Raw genomic sequence first — 26,023 nt, 5'->3', positions numbered from 1 at the left:
TAAATACAAAATCAATTTTAAACTGTAACTATTTTACACACTGTGATACTTAAATTAAACAGCTACAACTGGAAACTTATTTCTCTCTAATGGACAGTAAAATGAAAATTAACACAAGGCTTAGGAAAACAAAATACTTTGAACAATTAGCAGTGAAAATTAATTAAAAATTCGTTAGGAGTTCCGTGGGAACCTGTGTCTCGCCTGTGATTGCTGCTGTCAGTGTAAAAGTGTAATGTTGACTTGAAAAATGAGTCCATTTATCAGTAAAATACAGAATTTAAAAAAAACTTCAAACTTTTTCTTAAAATGCTATTTCTTCTTGAAGATTTAAGTTCCTGTCCAAGTTTCATAACAATCCATGAAGGTTCAAAAATTTATCTTGTCAAAAAAATTTAATCTCAGGCTGTCTGTTTGTGTAAACAGTAAAAAACAAAGTCCATCTATCAGAAAAATACTAAAAATGAAAAAAATGTTTATTTTCAAAGGTTTGCTTCAGACATTATCTCCTAATCATAAAAAAGCTTCCGACAAAGTTTCATAAAACTCTTAAGGTTTGACAAAGTAATTGATGTGCAACAAACTTTAACCCCAGACTGAATCTATTTGTTAACTGTAAAAAAAACTAATTAGATATAGGAAGATGTGGTATGAGTGCCAATGAGACAACTCTCCATCCAAGTACCGGTAACAATTTATTAAAGTAAACCATTATAGGTCAAGGTACGGCCTTCTACACAGAGCATTGGCTCAAACCGAACAGCAAGCTATAAAGGGCCCCAAAAATTACTAGTGTAAAACCATTAAGTCTATTTATCAGTAAAATACAGAAAAACTGTAAAAAAAAAAAACTAAGTCCATTTATCAGTAAAATAGGGAAAAAAGAAAATAAATATTTATAAAATTCACCTCTGGATACTGTCTTTTGGTCATAAACAAGCTTCTGTCCACATTTCATAAAATTCCATGAAGATTTGACAAAGTTATCGATGACTAAAAAGCTTGAACCTCAGACTGAATCTGAATATTAACTGTATAAAAAAAACTAACTCCATTTATCAGTTAAATACGGAAAACAGACAATAAATATTTTCAAAATTTCGCTCTGGATACTGTCTTTTGGTCATAAACAAGCTTCTGTATACATTTCATAAAATTACATGTAGGCTTGGCAAAGTAATTGATGTCCAAAAAATACTAACCACAGACTGAACCTAAATGTTGACGACGCTGACGACGGAATCCAGAATCGATCACTATGTCTCGCTTTTGCAAAATAAATTTCACAGGCTCGACAAAAATATTGATTTAATGGTGTAGCTAAAAAAATAGTTTAACCCCACCATATATCCATGTGCCTCAGTGGTTGACTTATGTCATATTTTTATGTTTTTTTTTTCTTAATTTGGTGTTGATGACAGATCTTCGAAAGTTACTGTTTATCTATTCACATTTGTTGGACTTGGATTAAGAGTATGACACCTGTCTTTTGTTATGTTAGACTGTATGTTCACCTCTAAATGTCTTTCACTTATTAGTGTTGGGTTGCTTTCTCATTGACATAAACCCACATCTCCTTTCATTCATATTCAAACTCTTGTTTCTTCAACATGTATTGTCATAACATTGTGGTCCCATCATCTACTCAATAATGATTACTTTCCCTTTGATAAAATATAGGAAAATTAACATATTTGTAACTTTAATTTGTAAAGTTTTGACTAAATATACTCTCAAAGCAATAGCATAATTAATTCATATTCAGTTTTAAGTTGTTTTTAACTTTCTTTAACTTGTCAGATTCCTAAATATAGATCTAAATCTTGTTGATTCAACCGAAGAATAAATTAACACTATTTGTAGATAAATCTATTGTTAAATGGCCATATACTTAACATGGACAGTGTTTTAACATATACATGTATTGGAGTAAGTAGAAGAATTCAAGGTAAACTGTGGATTTTGATATGAAAATTCATTTTGCTTCTAGGGGAAGTTTTTAGTTACCTTTATAAAATGTGTTTCTCAGTAGCAGTCTTATTTGGGGTATTAATGTAAATATAAATAGTAACCATCAATGTCATATTTCTACCAAAACTATTTCTGTTGGGAAAAACAATTATTCAGATTTTGTACAGAATTTCCTTTTATAATAACAATATTCCTATTGTCATGATAACAAAACACAACCATAAACAAAAGCATATCCCTCACAAATACGCATAAACTACATAAATGCAGACAAAATGACTAAGATTGGTATTTGACCCCTCTATTTATTAAAAAGTTAATTGATTGGTCTGGAGATTATCACATACAACTCAACCAAATGGCAGTTGTTCTTCCACAGTGAGCAAACATTTCCCATTCAAAAGTTTTCAATTATTTTATTTCCAAATAACATCCCTGGTCATCGTTTGCTTTTCTTTTTAGTTTTCTTTCCCTTCCCACTGTCTACAGTACCCTCATCTACACGTAAAGCATGTCCACTTTCTTTTATATGTCCAAATAATTTATTTCTGGTAGGAAAAGTCACACTACACACATTACACTTCCAATCCTACAATAGAAGAAATCAATTAATTTTAAAACTATTTTGATACTAAGGAAGTCTATAGTTATGAAAGCATTTTTATCATTAAAAAGCTTTTGACTACCATTAACTCTGTCACATATAGTCAGGGTTTCAGTTAGGATTTTGAGGGCTTTAGTCACTTTTGCGCGAGATAAAAATCAACCTTATTTAAGTTATTTTGGGTAACAGCAAGGGATCAAGGACTTATATTACTAGCTCTACATATGCCTAAGTCCTTCAAGGACTAGGATGTTTGAAGGCCTTAGGCATGCTACAAATGTTTCCAGCTACTGCATGATTTGACTGATGTAATGCTTAAATATGAAGATAATAACAGGGATCCGGAAATCTAGTTCACAATTTCAGTTCAGTTATTTTCCGAGGACATTCCTGATCAACAAAAGTTGGGTGCTTCTTTTTTAAAACCACAAAATTTCACTGCATAATCATTATCCTTGTAAATACATTTAAATCGATATTTGGAATTCATTTCTTTAAAGTTGGAAACAAGGATTTGTATCAATCCTTATTGGAACGATTCTAATGACTGTAAATTGTAAATTAATCAAGAATAGATCATGTTTACTTTCAAGTTTTAAACGAAATGAAAACGGGAAGTGACAAGTGGATAATAAGTTCAGAATGAATCTGGATTCATCTACAGATTGGTTCGTGTTTAACAAAAGGCAGGAAATTATATTTAAAAAAAAATTAAGTTGCTAAGTAAGAAAAAATATTTGTCTCTCGTTTAATTTGATGCTAAATGATTTTGTATTTTATGTTTTAGTGTCTATAATTTTAAATGAATACTTTCACGCATGTGCAGTACATAGTAAAGGAAGCACCTGTTTGACTGGTGAAAATATTTCCGAACGTTTTGAATAAAGTTCCATCTTTTTAATCGAAATTGTCGAAAGGTTTTGATGAAAAGTTATATCAAATATGTCGAAACTACGAGAAACGAACTGCAAATTGTGATCGTTTGAGAAATATTGAAATAAAATCGTGAACTGTTCGGGGGAAAACAATTTTGTTCAAATGATGTACTATGATAAACGAACTGCAAATTGCGGTCGTTTGACAAATATTGAAACTGAAATGCCGACTAACTGATTTTACTGGGATAAATAATTATGATGGTCAATTATGAGGTTTATTAATAATTAACGGATTAGTGACCCATCTGAAGGCAATAAGTGGATTACCTGTAATCACAAGTTTTAACACCTGTTGTAAACGTTTATTAGCTGAGGGTCATAAACTTGTCAGAAACATGAAGACAGGTAGAATTATTGTATTTTCATGCAAAAATAATTTCACACTTTCCAAATTAAAGTGACGAAGTTGATTGGAAATACTTTCGTCATTTTGAAAACCGTTTTGTAAATGACGAAAATGATGAGCGCTAGCAAAATCACTGCATATAGTAAACACAACTTGATTCAGTTCTCATTTATGATGTCATATTAACAATCTTATAATGTATAAAAGTTTGTTGAATTTTAATTTAAACATATGACAAATTTGTCCTTTGATCACCTGTCTGTCTGAGAACTTCCACTTCTAATTAATGTTTATATTTCATTGTTCATAAAATGGGGGCACATCTAGATACGACTGCAGGGTGGAACCCTGAATAGTTGGGGCAAGTATGGACACTACATTCAAGCTTGATACAGCTCTGAATTTGACACAGCATAGGTTTCTGTCGCAGAACGAATGTGGTCAAAGAACTGAAAAATTGGAAATTGGATTTGGTCTATTATGGTCCAATATCAGTAATCATAAATACCAAGTTTGATTCAGCATATCCAAGTACACCAAGAATATTATTTACTTATTTATTAATGGAGCATAATATCCAAGATCACCAAGAATTAAATTTATTTATTTATTAATTGACAATATTAGCTAAGTTTTTAAAGGGGTTCACTTCATAAAAATACATATATATATATAAAGCATTCTGAAAATTAATTTATACAGAATAACAAAACTAACCTACCACGATAATCTTCAATAAAAATGCTTCGCTGGGCACAGCTTGATACGACCGCAGAGGTCGAACCCTGAACAGTTGGGGCAAATATGGACACAACATTCAAGCTTTATACAGCTCTGAATTTGGATTGTGATTAAATATTTGACACAGCATAGGTTTTTGACACAGAAAGAATGTGGTCTAAGAATTTGAATTTTTTAATTTACCTATTATGGTCCAATGTCCAAAATCAAAATACATGGTTAGATTCAGCATATCAAAGAACCCCATATATTCAATTTTTGTTGAAATCAAACAAAGTTTAATTTTGGACCCCAACTTGGACAAACTTGAAAACTGGGCCCATAATCAAAAATCTAAACACATGTTTAGATTCAGCATATCAAAGAACCCCAAGAATTCATTTTTTGTTAAAATCAAACTAAGTTTAATTTTGGACCCTTTGGACCTTAATGTAGACCAATTTAAAAAACAGGACCCAAAATTAAAAATCTAAATACACGGTTAGATTTGAAATATCAAAGAACGCCAATAATTCAATTTTTGATGAAATCAAACGAAGTTTAATTTTGGACCCTTTTGACCTCAATATGAACTAATTTGATAGTGGGGCCCACAAATAAAAAATCTAAATACATGGTTAGATTCAGCATATCAAAGAACCCCATATATTCAATTTTTGTTGAAATCAAAAAAAGTTTAATTTTGGACCCCAACTTGGACCCATTTGAAAACTGGGCCCATAATCAAAAATCTAAACACTTGTTTAGATTCAGCATATCAAAGAACTCCAAGAATTCAATTTTTGTTAAAATCAAACTAAAGTTTAATTTTGGACCCTTTGGACATTAATGTAGACCAATTTAAAAAACAGGACCCAAAATTAAAAATCTAAAAACACGGTTAGATTTGGCATATCAAAGAACCCCAATAATTCCATTTTTTGATGAAATCAAACAAAGTTTAATTTTGGACCCTTTTGACCTCAATATGAACCAATTTGATAGCAGGGCCCACAAATAAAAAATCTAAATACATGGTTAGATTCAGCATATCAAAGAACCCCATATATTCAATTTTTGTTGAAATCAAACAAAGTTTAATTTTGGACCCCAAATGGGACAAACTTGAAAACTGGGCCCATAATCAAAAATCTAAACACATGTTTAGATTCAGCATATCAAAGAACCCCAAGAATTCAATTTTTGTTGAAATCAAACTAAGTTTAATTTTGGACCCTTTGGACCTTAATGTAGACCAATTTAAAAAACAGGACCCAAAATTAAAAATCTAAATACACGGTTAGATTTGGCATATCAAAGAACCCCAATAATTCAATTTTTGATGAAATCAAACGAAGTTTAATTTTGGACCCTTTTGACCTCAATATGAACCAATTTGATAGCGGGGCCCACAAATAAAAAATCTAAATACATGGTTAGATTCAGCATATCAAAGAAACCCATATATTCAATTTTGTTGAAATCAAACAAAGTTTAATTTTGGACCCCAATTTGGACCAACTTGAAAACTGGGCCAAATATCAAAAATCTAAATACATGTTTAGATTCAGCATATCAAAGAACCCCATATATTCAATTTTTGTTAAAATCAAACAAAGTTTAATTTTGGACCCTTTGGACCTTAATGTAGACCAATTTGAAAACTGGACCCAAAATTAAAAATCTAAATACATGGTTAGATTTGGCATAACAAATAAATAAATGTGGTCAAAGATTTTACAAATCTAATGCACCATACTGTGCAATTAAAGATTACTTCTTGAAATTTTTCAATATTTACAATTTGAAAAAAAAATTAATATTTGAAGAATAATTCTTTTTAATTTCTGAAATCTGAAATGAGAAAAAATTGACCCCCCACAATTCTTTTTACTCCCCCCTCCCTTTTTTTCCCCAAAAAATTCTTTCCCTCAAGATATGGTCATAATCTCAATTCAAATTTCCAATGGAGTTTGCAACCATAATAACCCATTTAAATTTACCATAGTGCTAACTTAATCTATTCTATAATACAATTTAAAATATAGTGTCAAATCTTTCATATGGATTTTTTTGTTTAAAAAAAAGTTGCAACATTTGCAGATATTTTTACTGGTCTTCCTTTATAAATATGCATTTCTTTAAACATAATTTAAAAGCAGTGTAAGGGAAGTAACCAAAACGTTTTAAATTATCGTAATTGTTCATTAACCATTACTTTATACATAATTTAAAAGCAGTGTAAGGGAGGTAATTTCAATGATGTATTTGATTTATCTCCCTTAGACTACTTTAAATTATGTTTTGTACTAAAGTATTTGTCCATTAACCAGGACAACCTTGTTTTTCCCCCTTTTTTTGCCCCTAATTCCTAAACGGTTTGAGCCATAACCCCCCAAAGCAAATCCTAACCATCCCTTTGTGGTATGGAAACTTGTAGTATAATTTCAGAAAGATCCATACACCATTCCACAGTTATTGTCTGGAAACTAGAAAATGCTTATTTTTGGCCCCTTTTTGGCCCCTAATTCCTTAACTGTTGGTACCATAACCCCCAAAAACAATCCCAACCTTCCTTTTGTGGTATTGAACCTGATGGTAAAATTACATAGAGATCCATTCACTTTAACTAAAGTTAGAGTGCGAAAACCAATGTGTCTTCGGACGACGACGACTACAGAGACGACGACGACGACAACGTCATACCAATATACGACCACAAATTTTTTTTGCGGTCGTATAAAAAAATAACAAAAAAAAAATAAAAAAAACAATTTCCAAAATATCATTCATCATGTACAATATCTTTAAAAAATCTGTAAAACTTCCCTCTAATTATATTCTCAAAATATCTAATAATGAACAGTTAATTTTAAAGTATATTTATACATAATTTCTAAAATTAGAATATGATGCTATATCTATTTTCAACTATGAATCTACTAACAATTTCTATTTATTGTGCAATACAGCTCTGAATTTGGATTGTGAATAAATATTTGACATAGATAAATATAGCATAGGTTTCTGACACAGACTGAATGTTGTCTAAGAACTTAAAAATTTGAAATTGACTTTTACCTTTTATGGTCAAATATCCAAAATCTAAAGACTGGTTAGATTCAGCATATCAAAGAACCCCAAGAATTCATTTTTTGATGAAATCAAACAAAGTTAATTTTGGACCCTTTGGACCTCAATGTGGACCAATTTGATACTGGGGGCAAAATCAAAAATCTGAATTACATAGTTTGATTCAGCATATCAAAGAACCCCAAGAATTCATTTTTTGTTGTAATCAAACAAAGTTTAATTCTAGACCCTTTGGACTTCAGTGTGGACCAATTTAAAACTTCCTTTTGAGGTATGGAACCTTGTAGTACAATTTAATAGAGATCCATAGACTTATTCTCAAGTTATTGTCAGGAATCATGAAAATCCCCCCTTTTTGGCCCCTTATTCCTAAACGGTTAGAACAAAAACACCGAAAAGCAATCCCAACCTTCCTGTTGTGGTATAGAACTTTGTGGTAAAATTTCATAGAGATCCATACACTTATACTCAAGTTATTGTCTGGAAACCAAATGTCTACAGATGACGAAGACAACGATGACGGTGACAACGTGATAACATTATACAAACACAAAAATTTTGCGGTCGTATAAAAATCAGGTGTTTTTTGTTCTATGAAAAGGTTTATTTACAATACACCTTAACAATTTTTCAATGAACTCATAATTTTTAAAGTACCTTGACAATATTTTGGGGTTTATTCTGAGATTTAACTTCTGTTTCTGTACTACACTGATCAGAAGCTACTACTCCATTTGATTCTGGTATATCAGCTTTTAGCCTGTCTTCATCCTGATCCACATTTTTATTATCACTGTCTGTCACACTTTCTTCAGCAGTTTTATTCTGAAAGAAAAATTACTAAATTGTTACTAAAATAAAACCTTTATTACAAATTTTCAAATTCATATGTAATATATTTTTACTGATGTATTTGTGAGTCTATAGAGCTGATTGGAAAGATTTTTATTGCCTTCAAAATGAACATTTATTCCATTTTGAATACACATTTCAAACTTGTACCTTAATCATTTTAAACAAAACCATTACTGTTTCCAAGAAAAATCATCATGTTAATTATTTGTTTTATTGTAACAATACATCACAGCTTTCCCCTAATTAAATTCACTCTTACTGTAAAGAACTATTTGTGTTGAAAAAAGTTCTTATAGTTTTTTTGTTATAAAAATTGACAACGATAACAAACACATTCATGGCAGTGCATAAAAACCACTGTCTTTAAAGCAATGAATAAAAGACAACCTTCAATTTCTCCTGTAGTTCTTTTTCTTTTCTTCTTTCTTTTTTAGATTTGTTGCTGAAAAAATACAAATGAATTTTAAAATTACAAAAATAGTACTTTTGGAAAAACTATGCTATTAATTACAAATACAGTGCATGGCCATATGAATTTTTTGCTATATATATCACATAGAATACATTTTTCTTCTTCAAAAAGTTATTATTGGGGTATTTCTGGTTGGATTTTAATCAACTTTGTATCAAAAGAAACGGATTGTCTTTATAACATTAATACAAACCTTTGTTTAACTTTATTTTCATCCTCTTCTTTATCATTTACTGTTAAAGAGGACGTGCTTTCTACAAGGTCATCATCATCTACCTATAAAAACAATTTAAGGCAAAGAAAAATTTAATTTGTATTTTGCCACACAATATAACTTCAAACTGAAAATCAATGCTGTGGATTCATTTATTTTTCTGGGTACCAATTTTCGTAGATTGAGGAAAAATTGTATGGATATTTGATTTTGTCATTTTGCCAAAGTCTACATACAAGCCTATAGAATATTTGTAACTCCTTGAACATTTAAATATGCAGTTCATCTTTACCCACAAAAATATGTATTAGATGATTACCATTCAAATAAATCTGTTCTACTTGAATTGTTAAATATCTCAAACTTATTCTGCAAGCAGGGAATGAATGAACTATTTCCATCACAAAATATAATATCTGTAGTTCTATAAAAGAACGGATTTCTTTGTTCTGTGATAACTTTAGACTGAAAACATCTGAATTTGGATTTATATCTAAAAACCTATCAAGACTTTATCAAAGATATTTGCCAGTACATTTTCAATCAGGTATCTAGAAAAATGAGAAAAACTCAATTACTTTAGTTCCAATGTTGCATCCTTGTTATTATTCCAAGACTCCCAGACATATGATATCTACGTCAACCACTAAACACCCAATCTTAATGTTTGTTAATGCTAAAGTAAGCTGTGTTCATAGATACTTATTTAAAGTGTCCTTAATTAACACACTAGCTTGTACAGGCTACTATTCAGTTTCATGAAATAAAAACTAATAAGCCATTTTGCAATTTGCCTGATTTTCAAAAATTCATTTTAACATGGTCCATTTTCTTCTGTAGTGATAGAAAATAAGTATTGTCAATTCTTTTTCTTGATGGTCATAACAGTAAATAATGGGTTGTTACAAGGAAAATTATATTTTACTCACCATTGAAATGTTTTTCTGTTGTTGCTTCTTTTTTTTTTTTTGCTTTTTGGAAAGTCTACAAAATAAGAGGTTTAAAAATTGAAGGAATTTAATATACATATTTTCACAGCAAAATTAAAATATAGACACTTCAACATATAGAACATCATTTGCAGGGTACAATGCTAACACTAATGATTTAATGATGAATGCATACATTTTCAACAATTTTTCATGATTATTTCCAGTGTTCTCTCCAGGCAATGTTAAAGCTCAGATTGTCCACACAGTATTTAATCATAATCTACTAATACTTTGTTACCCACACTTCAATAAACAATTGGAAAAGGTAATTTAAAATAAAAATAATCAGAGGGTTTGCATGGATTTAAAATAGCATGTAATGATGCAAGTTCAACAGCCATTATGTAATTTGGAAGTTAAAGTCAATGACGGGAGACACTTTTTTCAGTTGGCAATATATTAAATAGTTTATACAAATTTATCACAATTAATTTTCTCAGGTTGTAGTGTGTTTCAATTGACAATGCATTGCAAATGCATAGTTACAGTGGTTTCACTGAACTTTTAAGTAGATATTTCAATATAAAAATCTACAGATTCTGAATTTCTGATAGTTGAAGAAGGTCAAAAGTTGAGAATCAGAAAATTACTTTTACATGGCATAAAATTTGAACACACATACTTAGAGGAAGAACCAATTTCTTCTTCATCAGAATTATCATCTTCATTCAGAGTTAGAGGTTCATCTATACCATCACCACTTTCTTTCATTTCTTCTTTTAGGAATGCAACACCTTCTTTATGTTTTTTTGATTTTTCATGATTCACATATCTGAAATCAAATGAATTTATGTAATGACATGGGTTGAAAGTCCTGTAGTATCCGGTAGGTATTTAGTCAAACCATCTGACAATTATACGGTCTGTTCCACCACCAAGTCTGAAGTCATTGGGCCTTCCTCCCCCCAGTTCATGGTCAAGAAGGGGATACAGCTGTGTTCAAGGCAGGGGTAGTACACAATCAAGGATCTGATCCTTTGTCAGAGAGAGGGGTGCCCCGAACCACTTGGTCTCCACAATGTCTGGTCTTGAATGGGAGGCCCCTTTTAGCAGGTTTGAATCTTTGAAAGGGGATGATTGTTTAAAGCTGAAAGTTGGGGACGGTGCCCTTGGTTTGATGCCCGCAGGGACAGAAGATATGTTATGGGAGGATGGAACCTGGGCAGAGAGAGTGGAGAGGGCCGAGGCAGAAGCACAGATGAATGGAGAGCAGTCACAGCAATGGGACCCTGGCATTGCTTTCTTAGAGCATTGTGAATCTCCCCACAATCAGCAGTTGCTCACAGAGCATCCACCGTTAGAAAACAATGGTGTATGTGGGATTAAAGGCAATCCACATAGGGAAGTAAAAGGAGTCATTCAAAAGAAGGTTATGGCTTCCAGTTGTAGGAGCAACCAAGCAGTGGACAATGAAATGCCAACAGTGCAGGTTGATCCTCTTGGAAGGGGGTGCAGATAACTAGGGATCTATTTTTTATAAAAGGGGATGATATTGGGGAGATATATCACCACATAAGATGGAAAAGGTAAGCTGTTTATAGTTTGGCCATTTTTACCATTCACATTGGGAGGAATGTGGGTGAAGCCTGACACAGCTCATCCCTGGCTACTCTTAGTTTGGGGAACCTTGGACAGGTTGAGCCCCTCCTGGCCAATGTAATGGTTCCTGCTAAACAAATGAACTGATGGGGGTGTACATAAGTGTAAATACGTTTTTTAATGTTTCCTATTGTTATGTATTCTGATACATTGTTTTACTATGAAAGGTCTGTGGAAACATCTAATTGTGTATTCATCCCGAAGAGGACCCTAGTTATACGGGGGTCTTTATTGATAAAATTGGGGGGGGGGGGGGGGGGGGGGGGATGTAGCATCCGGTAATTATTTAGTCAAACCATCTTAGGACGAACTACCGGAAGTACCCACAATCCCTCTCTTTGGATGAATGGATACTATCAAGCAGACGCAACAGTAATATCAGAGAGCCATCCAAGAGCATCAGTATGATAAGGTTCTAAACCACAGGTAAGCAGACGTGACAATTATTAGTCCTCTATTGAAATACATTACTGTTGAAATTTAGTTTGTTCCCTAAATATCACCAACAAGATTTTTTGTATTTCTTTATGTCAAGAAAAGACTTTAAGGTGTGATTTTTTTTTTCAAGACATTTATAACTAAAAAAATGAAATTAACAAACCTTTAAACCAAATTTATACTTTCTATCATAAGATTTGTGTTCTGATTCAGAGAAAAAGAAGTTGTGCTTGCAAAATACATTCATACTAATTATAAACTGTTTTAGAGTAGATAAACTCTATACAATTGAACTGTATCACTGGAGTCCACACAACATCTAAAGGGAAGGTCTAATCCTACTGTACAAGCCAAAACTCACCCACAGTATGAATACATAATTATTTTCAAAAAGTTACCCACCAGCCCATTATTTAGAATGCATTTGTTTCTAACCTAAACGATGTAAACGATTACGCATGTAGTCCTTTAAACCATTTGTTTCTGTCATTTTTTGGTCAATGTTGACATCGTTCACATAAACGATGTACATGCAAAATAGTCGCGTAGTTGTTGATCGTTTATCGTTGAGACGTGTAAACAATACATTTGTTTCTGCATCTGTCGTTTAAATAATTACGAGCATGTGTTGTTTTCGCAAAGTCCTGGTCATTCATTTCCCGCACTTTTACCTGTTTGTTTACAGTGCGTGTATGTAATCTATTTCGGTCTTACTACGCGGGGTCGATAAAGTTCATTAAACAATGTATTTGCTTCTAGCAGCTTTAATGTTTGCTAAACGATAGTCATCGATGACAAAATTTCTGGTTAGAAACAAATGCACTCTTAATAAACAAAAAAAAGACGTTTTCTAAGACTAAAATTTGAATCCTCAAAGTGTGAGGTTAATGATAAGATATAAACAAAGACAGTATGGTATTTGGCAGTGTCTGGCAGGTGTTGATACTTTTGTAATTATGAGATATAGCAAGCTTACGATTTTTCACTTTTAAATGACTTGTTACATGCAACACAGAAAAGATCATCATAATACTCCTCTTCATCTTCCTCTTCATCACAGCTCTCGTCATCTAAAAATAACATAAATAGATAACAAATAACAGAATAGATCATAACAATACTCCTCTTCATCTTCATCTAAAAATAACATAAATCAATAACAAATAACAAAATAGATCATTATAATACTCCTCTTCATTTTTCCTCTTCATCACAGCTCTCGTCATCTAAAAATAACATAAATATAAATAACAAATAACAAAATAGATCATTATAATACTCTTCCTCTTTGTCACAGCTGTCTTCATCTAAAAATAACATAAATAGACAACAAATAACAGAACAGATCATCATAATACCCCTCTTGATCTTGTGCTATAATCTTTATAAATGCAAATAAAATGCTCTGCTGGGCGCAGCTTGATACAACCGCTGAGGTCGAACCCTGAACAGTTGGGGCAAGTATGGACACAACATTCAAGCTTGATACAGCACTGAATTTGGATTGTGATTAATTATTAGACACAGCATAGGTTTCTAACACAGAATGAATGTGGTCTAAGAACTTAAAAATTTTTAATTTACCTATTCAAACCATATCATTATTATTTGCTTTTATATATAAATCAGAAAAAAAAATCCCTCCCCCAAATTTTTTGAACCCCTTATGATTCATCACCCCCAAACTCAATCCCAGCCTTCCCTTTGTGGTATGGTACCTTGCAGTACAATTTCAAAGAGATCCATACACTTGAACACAAGTTATTGTCTGGAAACTAGAAAAATGCTTGTTTTTAGGCCACTTTTGGCCCCTAATTCCTAAACGTTTAGGGCAATTACCCCCAAACTCAAACCCAGCTTTCCCTTTGTGATATGGAACCTTGTAGTACAATTTCATAAAGATCCATACACTTACACACAAGTTATTGTCATGAAACTAGAAAAATAACTTGTTTTTTTCCCTTTTTGGCCCCTAATTCCTAAATTTTGAGGCAATTACCCCCAAAATCAATCCCAGTCTTCCCTTTGTGGTATGGTACCTTGCAGTACAATTTCAGAGAGATCCATACACTTGAACACAAGTTATTGTCTGGAACTAGAAAAATGCTTATGTTTGGCCCCTTATTCCTAAACGTTTTGGGCAATTACCCCCAAACTCAATTCCAGCTTTCCCTTTGTGATATGGAACCTTGTAGTACAATTTCATAAAGATCCATACACTTACAAACAAGTCATTATCATGAAACTAGAAAAATGCTTGTTTTTTGCCCCTTTTTTGGCCCCTAATTCCTAAAATTTTGAGGCAATTACCCCCAAAATCAATCCCAGCATTCCATTTGTGATATGGAACCTTGTGGTACAATGTCAGAGAGATCCATACACTAACACACAAGTTATGTCTGGAAGTTACAAAAATGCTTATTTTTGGCCCCTTTTTGGCCCCTAATTCCTCAACTGTTGGTACCATTACCCCCAAAATCAATCCCAACCTTCCTTTTGTGGTATTGAATCTTATGGTAAAATTTCATAGAGATCCATTCACTTAAACTAAAGTTAGAGTGTGAAAACCAATGTGTCTTCGGACGACGACGACGCCAACGTCATACCAATATACGACCGCAAAATTTTTTGCAGTCATATAAAAACTATGATATGAAAGTTTACTTTTGTTTAAAAATCCACAAGTTTTCTATTACAGGATGTTGACAAGACACTGTTAAAGATCAGAACAGACAGAATATTTGAAATCATTATTGTAAAGTATCCTCAAGTTTCAGTAGTTCTTATCAGTTTCTATTATCAAACAAATACTTGAAATGATGTAAGATAACTGATATAAATATGTACCACTGCATCAAGCGTGATAAACAATATTTCTACCAGAGACACTTAAATGTTACGTGAGGCTTGCTTTAATAACATAAACAGAACTAATTTCACTGCACCAGATGCACTTTTCGACAATTTATGTCTCTTCGGTGATGCTGGAGTCCAAAATATTTGAAAATCCAAAACGCAGGGTTTCATTATTAGGTATTTCCACTTTTCTGTGGAAAGACCTATTATATTTGTTCTGATTATTATTTTTTTTTCTTCTGCCATATTTTGTTCTTGCATGTAATTTTTGTTTTGCAACATGTCGCTTAGATATTTGGTATATGTTAATCGAACAGTTTATGCGCTTTAAATTTTGACCCTGCTTAACCGAACAAATTTCTTTCTAAGAGTTATCTCCCTGTACACTGTTTATCTTGTGTGTACATCTCCTTCCCAACCGTAAAAGAAATCGACAAAATTATTTTTCCAAATTGCTCGTTAAATTCTCAGGATGCTTTGGTCAATTTTAACCCAAGTGATACCGAGACTCCATATGAGAGTTATTTCCCCTTTTGTATTTGACATAAGTGATATGTAAATGTAACTCATGAACCGTAAGTGATAGAGACCTAGGGTATCTTGATTTGAGATCCTTGGTCCACCAAAAAGAAATTGGTGTCAAAGTCAAAGTTCAAGGTCATTTTTTAAATTTTGCCCTTTGCTTGTGTGTGCATCTTATCTTATACTATAAAAGCTACATATAAAAAAACTGATGCTAAATGTTTGGGTTGTTGAGACGAACAAATGGTACATTTAGCTCAAAGCAATCTGATGATATCTTATAGGAGTTATTGCCCTTTAAATGTTAAAATTTAAGGTAAATCGAATATAACTTCATTCTGGTACATGATAAAGCCATAGTGTCTTTTGCAAAGGGCTTGAAAAATATCAACCGGAAGTGACCTTGTGCAAACCAGAAGTATCTATTTTTGCACTAATTCAAGGAAAAAATACTTATAAACTATATGTTTTTAAAATCAGCAAACAATAACCATTTAATGACACCTGAAGTCGCCATCTTTAAACCGGAAGTAGCTAATTATCTCCCTTATTTGAAAGAAATGTATATAGAAACAACATATTTTCGGAATCAAAGGAAAATAAGCTATCTTATGAAACCGAAAATGACATTTTCTTAACCGGAAGTAGCAAATTATCTCCCATATTAAAGACAAAAGTATATAGAAATTATATATTTTTTTGAATCAGTATGGAAAACCCTATGATTGGACGCCAATAGTAACCTTGAGTAAACCAAAAGTAGCTTCTTATCAGTTATTTAGAAATGTAATGTGGAAAGACCTTCGAGAACAATTGGCTTTTAATCTCTTATGTTTATTGGTACTTTTCCATTTGTAGATGGTACTTTTCAATATATTCCATGAATATTTTATGTAAAAATTCCTAAATTCAGGAGGTACTTATCAATACCATAAATGGGTAAAGTACTGTTTACCGCCTCCTAATGAATGGTCTGAAACCTAAAACAAATGTTGAAGAGCTGATAAAATCCAAAAAGGCCTTAAAAGCATTTAAAACGTGACGAGGAATCAGAGCTATGCATAAGGGAGATATTGTCCTTAATCTAGAACAATTAAACTGTCTAAATGTCTACATTTTATAGCTTGCTGTTCGGTGTGAGCCAAGGCTTCATGTTGAAGGCAGTACTTTGACCTATAATGGTTTACCTTTACAAATTGTGACTTGGATGGAGAGTTGACTCATTGGCACTCATACCACATCTTCTTATATCTATGTTAAATAAAATGCTCTGCAGGGCGCAGCTTGATACGACCGCAGAGGTCAAACCCTGAACAGTTGGGGCAAGTATGGACACAACATTCAAGCTTGATACAGCTTTGCATTTGGATTGTGATTAAATATTTGACACAGCATAGGTTTCTGACACAGAATGAATGTGGTCTAATTATATATAAGAACTTAAAAATTTTAATATAAATTGGACATTCACCTATTATGGTCCAATATCCAAAATCTAAATACATGGTTAGATTCAGCATATCAAAGAACCCCAAGAATTCAATTTTTGATGAAATCAAACAAAGTTTAATTTTGGACCCTTTTGACCTCAATGTGGACAAAGTTGATAACGGGGCCAAAAAATCAAAAATCTAAATACATGGTTAGATTCAGCATATCAAAGAACCCCATACATTCAATTTTTGTTGAAATCAAACAAAGTTTAATTTTGGACCCCGATTTGGACCAACTTGAAAACTGGGCCCATAATCAAAAATCTAAATACATGTTTAGATTCAGCATATCAAAGAACCCTAAGAATTCAATTTTTGATGAAATCAAACAAAGTTTAATTTTGGACCCTTTGGACCTTAATGTAGACCAATTTGAAAACGGAACCAAAAATTAAGAATCTAAATACACAGTTAGATTCGGCATATCAAAGAACCCCAATAATTCAATTTTTGATGAAATCAAACAAAGTTTAATTTTGGACCCTTTGGACCTCAATGTGGACCAATTTAAAAATGGGGCCCAAAATCCAAAAACTAAATACATGGTTAGATTCAGCATATTAAAGAACCCCAAGAATTCAAGAATAAAACCCCATTGAAATTGGTCAAGAAATAAGCAATTTATACGAAGTATCTTCTTTTGCACAATACTGTGCAATTAAATATTTCTTGCTATTGCGCAGTACTGTACAATTGACAATTTCTTGCTATTGCGCAATATTGTGCTATTGGAAAATACTTGCTATTGCGCAATACTGTGCAATTGAAGATTTCTTGCTATTGCGCAATACTGTGCAATTGAAGATTTCTTGCTATTGTGCAATACTGTGCAATTGAAAATTTCTTGCTATTGCACAATACTTATTATATAATAATTTACACATCCTGTTTGGTGTGTATCTCCTACCATATCATTATTATTTGCTTTTAAATATAAATCAGAAATAACCAACTTAATATGGAAAATTTTAAAAGAAAAAAAAAAGGAAAAAAAGGAAAAAAAAAGAAAAAAAAAAAAATCCCCCCCCCCCAATTTTTTGAACCCCCTCATGATTCATCACCCCCAAACTCAATCCCAGCCTTCCCTTTGTGGTATGGTACCTTGCACTACAATTTCAGAGAGATCCATACACTTGAACACAAGTTATTGTCTGGAAACTAGAAAAATGCTTATTTTTGGCCCCTTTTTGGCCCCCAATTCCTAAACGTTTCGGCAATTACCCCCAAACTCAAACCCAGCTTTCCCTTTGTGATATGGAACCTTGTAGTACAATTTCAGAAAGATCCATACACTTACACACAAGTTATTGTCATGAAACTAGAAAAATGCTTGTTTTTTGCCCCTTTTTTGGCCCCTAATTCCTAAAATTTTGAGAAAATTACCCCCAAAATCAATCCCAGCATTCCTTTTGTGATATGGAACCTTGTGGTACAATGTCAGAGAGATCCATACACTAACACACAAGTTATGTCTGGAAGTTACAAAAATGCTTATTTTTGGCCCCTTTTTGGCCCCTAATTCCTTTACTGTTGGTACCATAACCCCCAAAATCAATCCCAACCTTCCTTTTGTGGTATTGAACCTTGTGGTAAAATTTCATAGAGATCCATTCACTTAAACTAAAGTTAGAGTGCGAAAACCAATGTGTCTTCGGACGACGCCGGACGACGACGACGCCAACGTCATACCAATATACGACCACAAAAATTTTTTTGCGGTCGTATAAAAAAGAAGCAAACCCATACTGAGGTGTCTGTTTCAGACAGACAAAAATGACAATTATAATTTCTTTTGTACAATTTACCTTCATTGTTCTGTTCCTCCCCAAAGTGTTCTGCTAAATTGGATTCTAGCTGAGCTAATTCTGCCTCATGTGCAGCAGACCATGAATTCTCCTTATAATCTTCAAAGTGTCTGTATTAGAAAAGATAAAAATACAACATCTCTTTAAATAATCTTCTTTACACCAAAAACTATTAACATGTTTAACAGTTTGACATTGAAACAAAAAAGCTCATAGAGATTTATAACCAAAGATAAAGTCTATGTTACCAAACAGTTTAAAATGAGCATAAATACTTGAATACATAACAAATTGTTAAATACCGTAGATAAGATTTTAATTTCAATTCTTCCCAGCACCAAGAAAACTAATATAGAATGATTTGATATATTTTAAACAAGACATTTTTTCAAAAAATTATAACTCACATCATAATAAGTAGAAAAATCAAATTGGTAAGTTGAAGAAACAAAAATGATAGCTAAACATACTTTAATCTTTCTTTTAAATGTTTTTCTCTATTTTCTTTGGCCTTTCTGGAAATTTCTTCAGCTCTCTCTTCTAAAAGTTTCTATAAATAGAAAACATGCAATTTGCAATGAATTAAAAACATTCAACAAATTTTACACTGAAAGATCAGAAACTCAATTTATGCATGTCACTTCAGTCTACATAGAATAATATTCCATATCAAAAACAAAGCTGCTGCTGCAAATATCAAATCAGTAATGTTTCTTGTGTAGTTGTTAAAGGGGCATTAGCTGTCAAATTCATGATCACTAATTTGACCTAAATTCTCAGAAATTCTACTTAAAACCTCATTTTGAAAGGAGAAATAACTTTTAGATAAAAGAAATCAAATATAATACTAATTTGAAATATTTCATTTATAAAGGAGTGAAGAAGTACTGCTTTACACACAATATAATAAGTTTTCACAGTATTTATGATACACTATTCCCTATATTCTAATTGAATTGGTTTATTACCTTGTAAGCCTTAACTCTAGGATCTCTTTTTCTCACATACTTGACAAGTTCCTGAAAAATTATAAACATTGTTATTCTAATACTCCAAATGCCAATAAAAATTAGCAAATAGTTGATAGGTATAAATTACTTTCCTTTAATTTATTATGACTGAATAATTTGCTGCCAGACTTTAAAACCAAGCAGGTATAACTAAACTTAATTTGATTAACAAACCCTGATAAACAAAATAAAGATAATCCAGCTCTTATACAAAAATAAGGAGATGTGGTATAATTGCCAACTATCCACCAGTTTCCTTATAATTTCAATGTAAGCAACTATATATATATTTACAGCCTTCAACAATGTGCAAATCTATAACATATATTAAACTTATAGCATCAATGAACAAACATGACAGGCAATACCAACAAAAACCACTGAAATACAGGTTCCAGACTGGTGGCAGGCAAATAAAGAATGTGACTAATTCAACACATATTTGTGAGCCCTCAAACGACCCCCTTACATTGGACATTTTTTACACTTTGACATCCTAACTGCCTTACTTCTTGGTACATTTCCTGTTGAGAAAACCATTGAAAATATACAACTGTACATGCTTCATGAAATATTCTTATCTGATTTGCTTTTATATTGTTATTTCTGATATTCATAGACATAGGAGGCTTAAATTTACATTAAAGATATAGTGAAGGGTTTGATGTTTTGAAATAATATAACAATAGCTGATAAATTCATTAAGCCAAATCTAATTTGGTGGAGTCTACTGTCCTACTATCTTTTTTATAATTAATTTCAAAAATAGCTTCATGCTAAAGCTTTTCATGAAATACTTACTCTCACTTCCTCATTCCTATTTTTCTTCGCAGCATCTCTGAGTTTTTTATTTTCTGCCTCCATTAGTCGCCTACATCTTCTGTCTGGAGCCTCTCGAGTATCATACTTCTCTACCCAGACATAGGATTTAGCTGTACAGTAACTTTCCCAAAACCCATAAAATAGGGCCACAATCTATAAAAAAAACATTGAAATTTATATAAAAATAAATGGAGAATGTGTCCATGGGACACAGATGATGCCCCTGCTTGCATATAACATTTTAAAGGGACGTAACTCAAGAATGATAAAAGTGAGGCGACCCAAATTCAAATTTGATCTGTGTTTTGTGGTAATAAGCATTGTGTATAAGTTTCATAACATTTGGTTGAGGCAAACTAAAGTTAGAGAACGGAAACCAATTTCAGGACGCACGTACAGATGGTCAATGGTAACTTAGTCACTAACACTTAATGCCCCCTCCGCTGCGGCAGGGGCATAAAAATAAGGGGTTTCATTTTAATTAACTATCATAATTAGACCTTCACAGTACCTTTCACTGACATAATTACACTTCTGTGGACCTCTAAGGTACATTTAACTAACAAAATTACAACTCTATGGACCTCTAAGGTACAAAAAATCTAGTATAGTTACAAACTCTTCAAAGGACCTAGCAGAATTCTGTGGATCTTCATAGTATTTATCCAAAATTAGTTATAACTTGGTGCATTTTACATATATTTTCTGAACAAGAGCTTTGTAGGTCTCATTGGTAGAATAACCTAACATACAGTATATTGGGTTATTTTCACATCAGGTTTTGTACACAGTTTTGGCATCAGATGGGGTAGTTTAATATTCTGTGTTTATTATTCACATTTCACAGCCTTGTACAATGCATTCAAAAGAACAGTAAAACAATCACGTTTTGCAGGAAAATGTCTACTGTGAAAATAAGACAAATGCAAAAATTTCCAAATATACGGTAATTAATATCTCTGCATAAGAGCTTTGTGGTTTGTATGGTAGAATAACTTTACAATTAATACCTCATTGTAAGAACTCTGTGGGTATCCATTGTACAATAACCTGACACAATTAATACCTTTAAGTAAGAACTCTGTGGGTATCCAGTCCATGGTGCAATAACCTGACACAATTAATACCTCTAAGTAAGAACTCTGTTGGTATCCAGGCCATGGTACAATAACCTAACATAATTAATACCTCTAAGTAAGAAATCTGAGGGTGTGTCTCTAGGCCATGGTACAATAACCTAACATAATCAATACCTCTAAGTAAGAACTTTGTTGGTTTCCATATGCATGGTACAATAACCTGACATAATTTATACCTCTTAGTAAGAGCTTTGTGGGTCTCAATGATACAATAACCTAACACAGTTAATACCTCTTAGTAAGAGCTTTGTGGGTCTCAATGATACAATAACCTAACGTAGTTAATACCTCTTAGTAAGAGCTTTGTGGGTCTCAATGATACAATAACCTAACATAGTTAATACCTCTTAGTAAGAGCTTTGTGGGTCTCAATGATACAATAACCTAACATAATTAATACCTCTAAGTAAGAACTCTGTTGGTTTCCATATGCATGGCACAATAACCTTACATAATGTATACCTCTTAGTAAGAGCTTTGTCGGTCTCAATGATACAATAACCTAACATAATTGATACCTCTTCATAAGAACTCTGTGAATCTCCAAACTCTGGATGTTCCTCATACTCATCATCATCGTCCATAAATGTTTTATCTTCCTGTGCTATTACTCTAAATACTTCTGTATATACAGCATAAAAACCCTAAATAAAAAGTCAAATCTTACTGTCCTAACAACCTAAACATTTTTCTAAATATAGCATTGACAATCTGAACTAATTGTTAAATGTACATTTCTGAGAACTCTTAGGAAATTTGAGGTGAACAAAGGACACACACTGGATTTTATAAGTTAGCTAGAACAACCAATGTTGATCACCAGAAATAAAACTCTCATTTAAATTCTACAAAAAGTCAGTGCACAAAATTCAAACTGGATCTGTAAGTCACCATTCTACACTAATGTACCAAAATTCAGCTCCAGCAGCATTAAAAAAAAAAGTTCATAAAAGTACAGACTGGCATATATTTCAAACCAAATATAATATGATATGTTTAGCATAATGAAATTCACAATCAATGTTTTGCTTAAACTTCCAAGATGCAAATTGATTTAGATGTTGAACTACCATACCTTTTCATCATCATTATATCCTGAGAAACAATTAGCATTGAAATACTGAAATACATCCAAACTTTCATCTTCATATTTATCTCCATGTCCTAAACCTACAAAAAGAGATACATAAAACATTATGTCTCTTGATATTTATTTGAAAAATAAAATGCTTCGCCAAGCGCAGCCTGATACGACCACAGAGGTAGACCACTGAACAGTTGGGGCAAGTTTGGACAAAATATTCAAGCTAGATACTGTCTGAATTTGGATTGTGATCAAATTTTTTACATATTATAGGTTTCTGACACAAAATAAAATTTGAAATGGGGACATTTAATTTACCTAGAATGGTCTGATATCCAAAATCTAACAACATGGTTAGATTCAGCATATAAAAATACACCAAAATTTCATTTTAGTTGAACTCAAATAAAGTTTAACTTTGGACCCTTCAAACCTTAATATGGACTAATTTGAAAACAGGGCCCAAAATAAAAATCTAAATGCACAATAAAATTCAGCATATCATAGAGCCGCAATAACTCAGTTTTTGATGAAATCAAACAAAGTTTAATTTTGGACCCTTTGGACCTCAATCTAGACCAATTTAAAAATGGGGCCCAATATCCAAAATAGTAATACAAGGTTAGAACCCCCAAAAATTAAAGACTTAATTTAATCCCATTGGAATTGGTTAAAAGATTTGTATTTATTTTCAATTGAAGATTTCTTGCTATTGTGCAATACTTAGTTAATCTGTTATATATAATAATTTACACACCCTGTTTGGTGTGTATCTCCTCTCCTGCCATATCAGTATTAAATTTTGTTGCTTTAATATGTAAGTCAGAAATAGTCAATGTAAATATGGAAAATTTTTGGGGAAAAAAAACAAATTAACTGTTAACACAGAGATATGTCTCGCTTATTTGTTATTTTGATAATGCAAATGTTGAAATTAAAATAGCAATACTTTAACATGTAAGTTATGCAAATATTCAAAGTCAATGAACCATGACTGAAGGTACAGGGCTAAACAATCTCCATGGAAATGAGATGTGCCAATGCTAATACAATTGCAAACCAAATACAATTGACTTTTCATAAGTCGTTCCCTTTAAACAAACCTAAACACAAACATTAACTTATAAACTATGTAAAAGTTTCAAAGTCAATGAACCATGATTAGGGGGTGGGGTTATATAAACTCCATGGAAATGAATATCATTAACTTAACATTAGTGGTTCATCTTAAACTGATCTAATCACAAACTAATACATGTAAACTAAGCAAAAGTTTCAAAGTCAATAGACCATGACTGAGGGGTAATGACAAAATATTCTCCATGGAAATGAGATGTGCTAATGCTTATACAACTACATACCAAATATCATTGACCTACCACTAACAGTTCCCCTTAAACTGACCTAATCACAAACTAATACATGAAAACTAAGCAAAAGTTTAAAAGTCAATAGACCATGAATGAGGGGGCGGGGCCAAATAATCTCTATGGAAATGAGATATGCCAATGCTTATATATCATTATACAACTGCATACCAAATATCATTGACCTACACCATGAACTAGACCTAATCACAAACTAATACATTGTTGACGTCGCCACTGTCGCCGCTGGAAACAGTATACCAATGTCTCGCTTTTTGACTCCGACAAGGCGAGACAAAAATTAAGAAAAAAAAATCCCCCCAAAAATTTGTCCCCCCCCCTCCCCAAAAAAAATTTTTGAAAAAATTTGAAAAATCAAAAATTTTGAAGAAAAAAAATATGAACCCCAAAAAAAATTTGAAAAAAAGATCCCCCAAATTTTTTTGGAAATTTTGAAGATTATTTTCTTTTCAGGAAAAATGTACAATTTCAGAGAGTTCCATAAACTTTAACACAAGTTATTGTCTGGAAACTAGAAACATGCTTCTTTTTTGCCCCTGATTTCGAAACGTTTGGGGCAATTACCCCCAACTCAATCCCATCCTTCCCTTTGTGGTATGGAACCTTGTAGTACAATTTCAGAGAGATCCATACACTTAAACACAAGTTTATGTCTGGAAACTAGAAAAATGCTTGTTTTTGGCCCCTTTTTTGCCCCTAATTCCTGAAAGTTTGGGCCAATTACCCCCAAACTCAATCCAAGCCTTTCCTTTGTGATATGGAACCTTGTGGTACAATTTCAGAGAGATCCATACACTTAAACACAAGTTATTGTCCAGAAACTACAAAAATGCTTGTTTTTGGCCCCTTTTTGGCCCTTAATTCCTAAACTGTTGGTACCATAACTCTCAAAATCAATCCCAACCTTCCTTTTGTGGTATTGAACCTTCTGGTAAAATTTCATAGAGATCCATTCACTTAAACTAAAGTTATTATCCGGAAACCAAATGCGTCTTCGGACGACGACTATGCCAACATGATAGCAAATTTTTTGCAGTTATATAAAAAACTTACAAAAGTTAAAATATATTGTCATAAAGCATAAAGAAATGTATATTTTTGGAATTGATGATTTCTTAGGGTTTGGCATAAAAATTTTAATTAACCTCTATACTAACTAAAGTATATATTGGTTTAGAAGCTACTGTTTGAATTTCACATTTTTGTTCCATTATCTGATAATGATAACATTGTTGAATTTTGATGAAAACTGGAAACATACATGTTTACATAACACAGAATAATTTAAATTTGGAGCTAATTATCTCTGAAAAAAAAATGATTCAGATCAAGTTTTGTTACTCCAGTGTTTTCATTAATTTCATTCTGAATAAGTGTTTTCATTTCTTGTTTTTACAAAGTTTTCCTTTGGCACTGTGACCATACATGTATAATGTAATAAAAAATGTGGAATGTGTCCATGGGACACAGATGATGCCCCCGCTTGCATATCATACAAAATTATAAACGGACACAACTGATGAAGGGTTAAAGTGCCCCTTCCCAAATTTGAACTTGATCTGAATTTTGTGGTAATAAGTATTGTGTATAAGTTTCATAAAATTTGGTTGAGGCAAACTTAAGTTAGAGAACAGAAACGAAAAATTCTGCAATTTTTCCATT

The 26,023-nt window shown here is 32.3% G+C and overlaps 2 protein-coding genes across 2 annotated transcripts in view; one reads left to right on the top strand and one right to left on the bottom strand.

Annotated features, from left to right (window-relative positions):
• LOC127713229 (structural maintenance of chromosomes protein 6-like) overlaps positions 1-26,023 on the top strand; it is a 396,756-nt gene that overhangs the window by 188,756 nt on the left and 181,977 nt on the right. The window lies entirely within an intron of this gene.
• LOC127713596 (dnaJ homolog subfamily C member 21-like) overlaps positions 2,257-26,023 on the bottom strand; it is a 32,384-nt gene continuing 8,617 nt past the window's right edge. Inside the window, exons 3-15 of the mRNA XM_052219797.1 lie at positions 22,965-23,059; positions 22,408-22,533; positions 20,730-20,903; positions 19,887-19,937; positions 19,389-19,468; positions 18,919-19,028; positions 13,219-13,312; positions 10,828-10,977; positions 10,143-10,197; positions 9,193-9,275; positions 8,915-8,969; positions 8,330-8,497; positions 2,257-2,560 (exon numbers count right to left, since the gene is read on the bottom strand). Of these exons, the coding sequence (XP_052075757.1) occupies positions 2,411-2,560; positions 8,330-8,497; positions 8,915-8,969; positions 9,193-9,275; positions 10,143-10,197; positions 10,828-10,977; positions 13,219-13,312; positions 18,919-19,028; positions 19,389-19,468; positions 19,887-19,937; positions 20,730-20,903; positions 22,408-22,533; positions 22,965-23,059 (1,391 nt within the window). The 3' untranslated portion in view covers positions 2,257-2,410. The remainder of the gene's footprint in view (positions 2,561-8,329; positions 8,498-8,914; positions 8,970-9,192; positions 9,276-10,142; positions 10,198-10,827; positions 10,978-13,218; positions 13,313-18,918; positions 19,029-19,388; positions 19,469-19,886; positions 19,938-20,729; positions 20,904-22,407; positions 22,534-22,964; positions 23,060-26,023) is intronic.

This window comes from Mytilus californianus, unplaced genomic scaffold (assembly GCF_021869535.1).
Source record: "Mytilus californianus isolate M0D057914Y unplaced genomic scaffold, xbMytCali1.0.p SCAF_1, whole genome shotgun sequence".
Lineage (NCBI taxonomy): Eukaryota > Metazoa > Mollusca > Bivalvia > Mytilida > Mytilidae > Mytilus > Mytilus californianus.
This window is presented reverse-complemented; position numbering and strand designations above follow the sequence as displayed.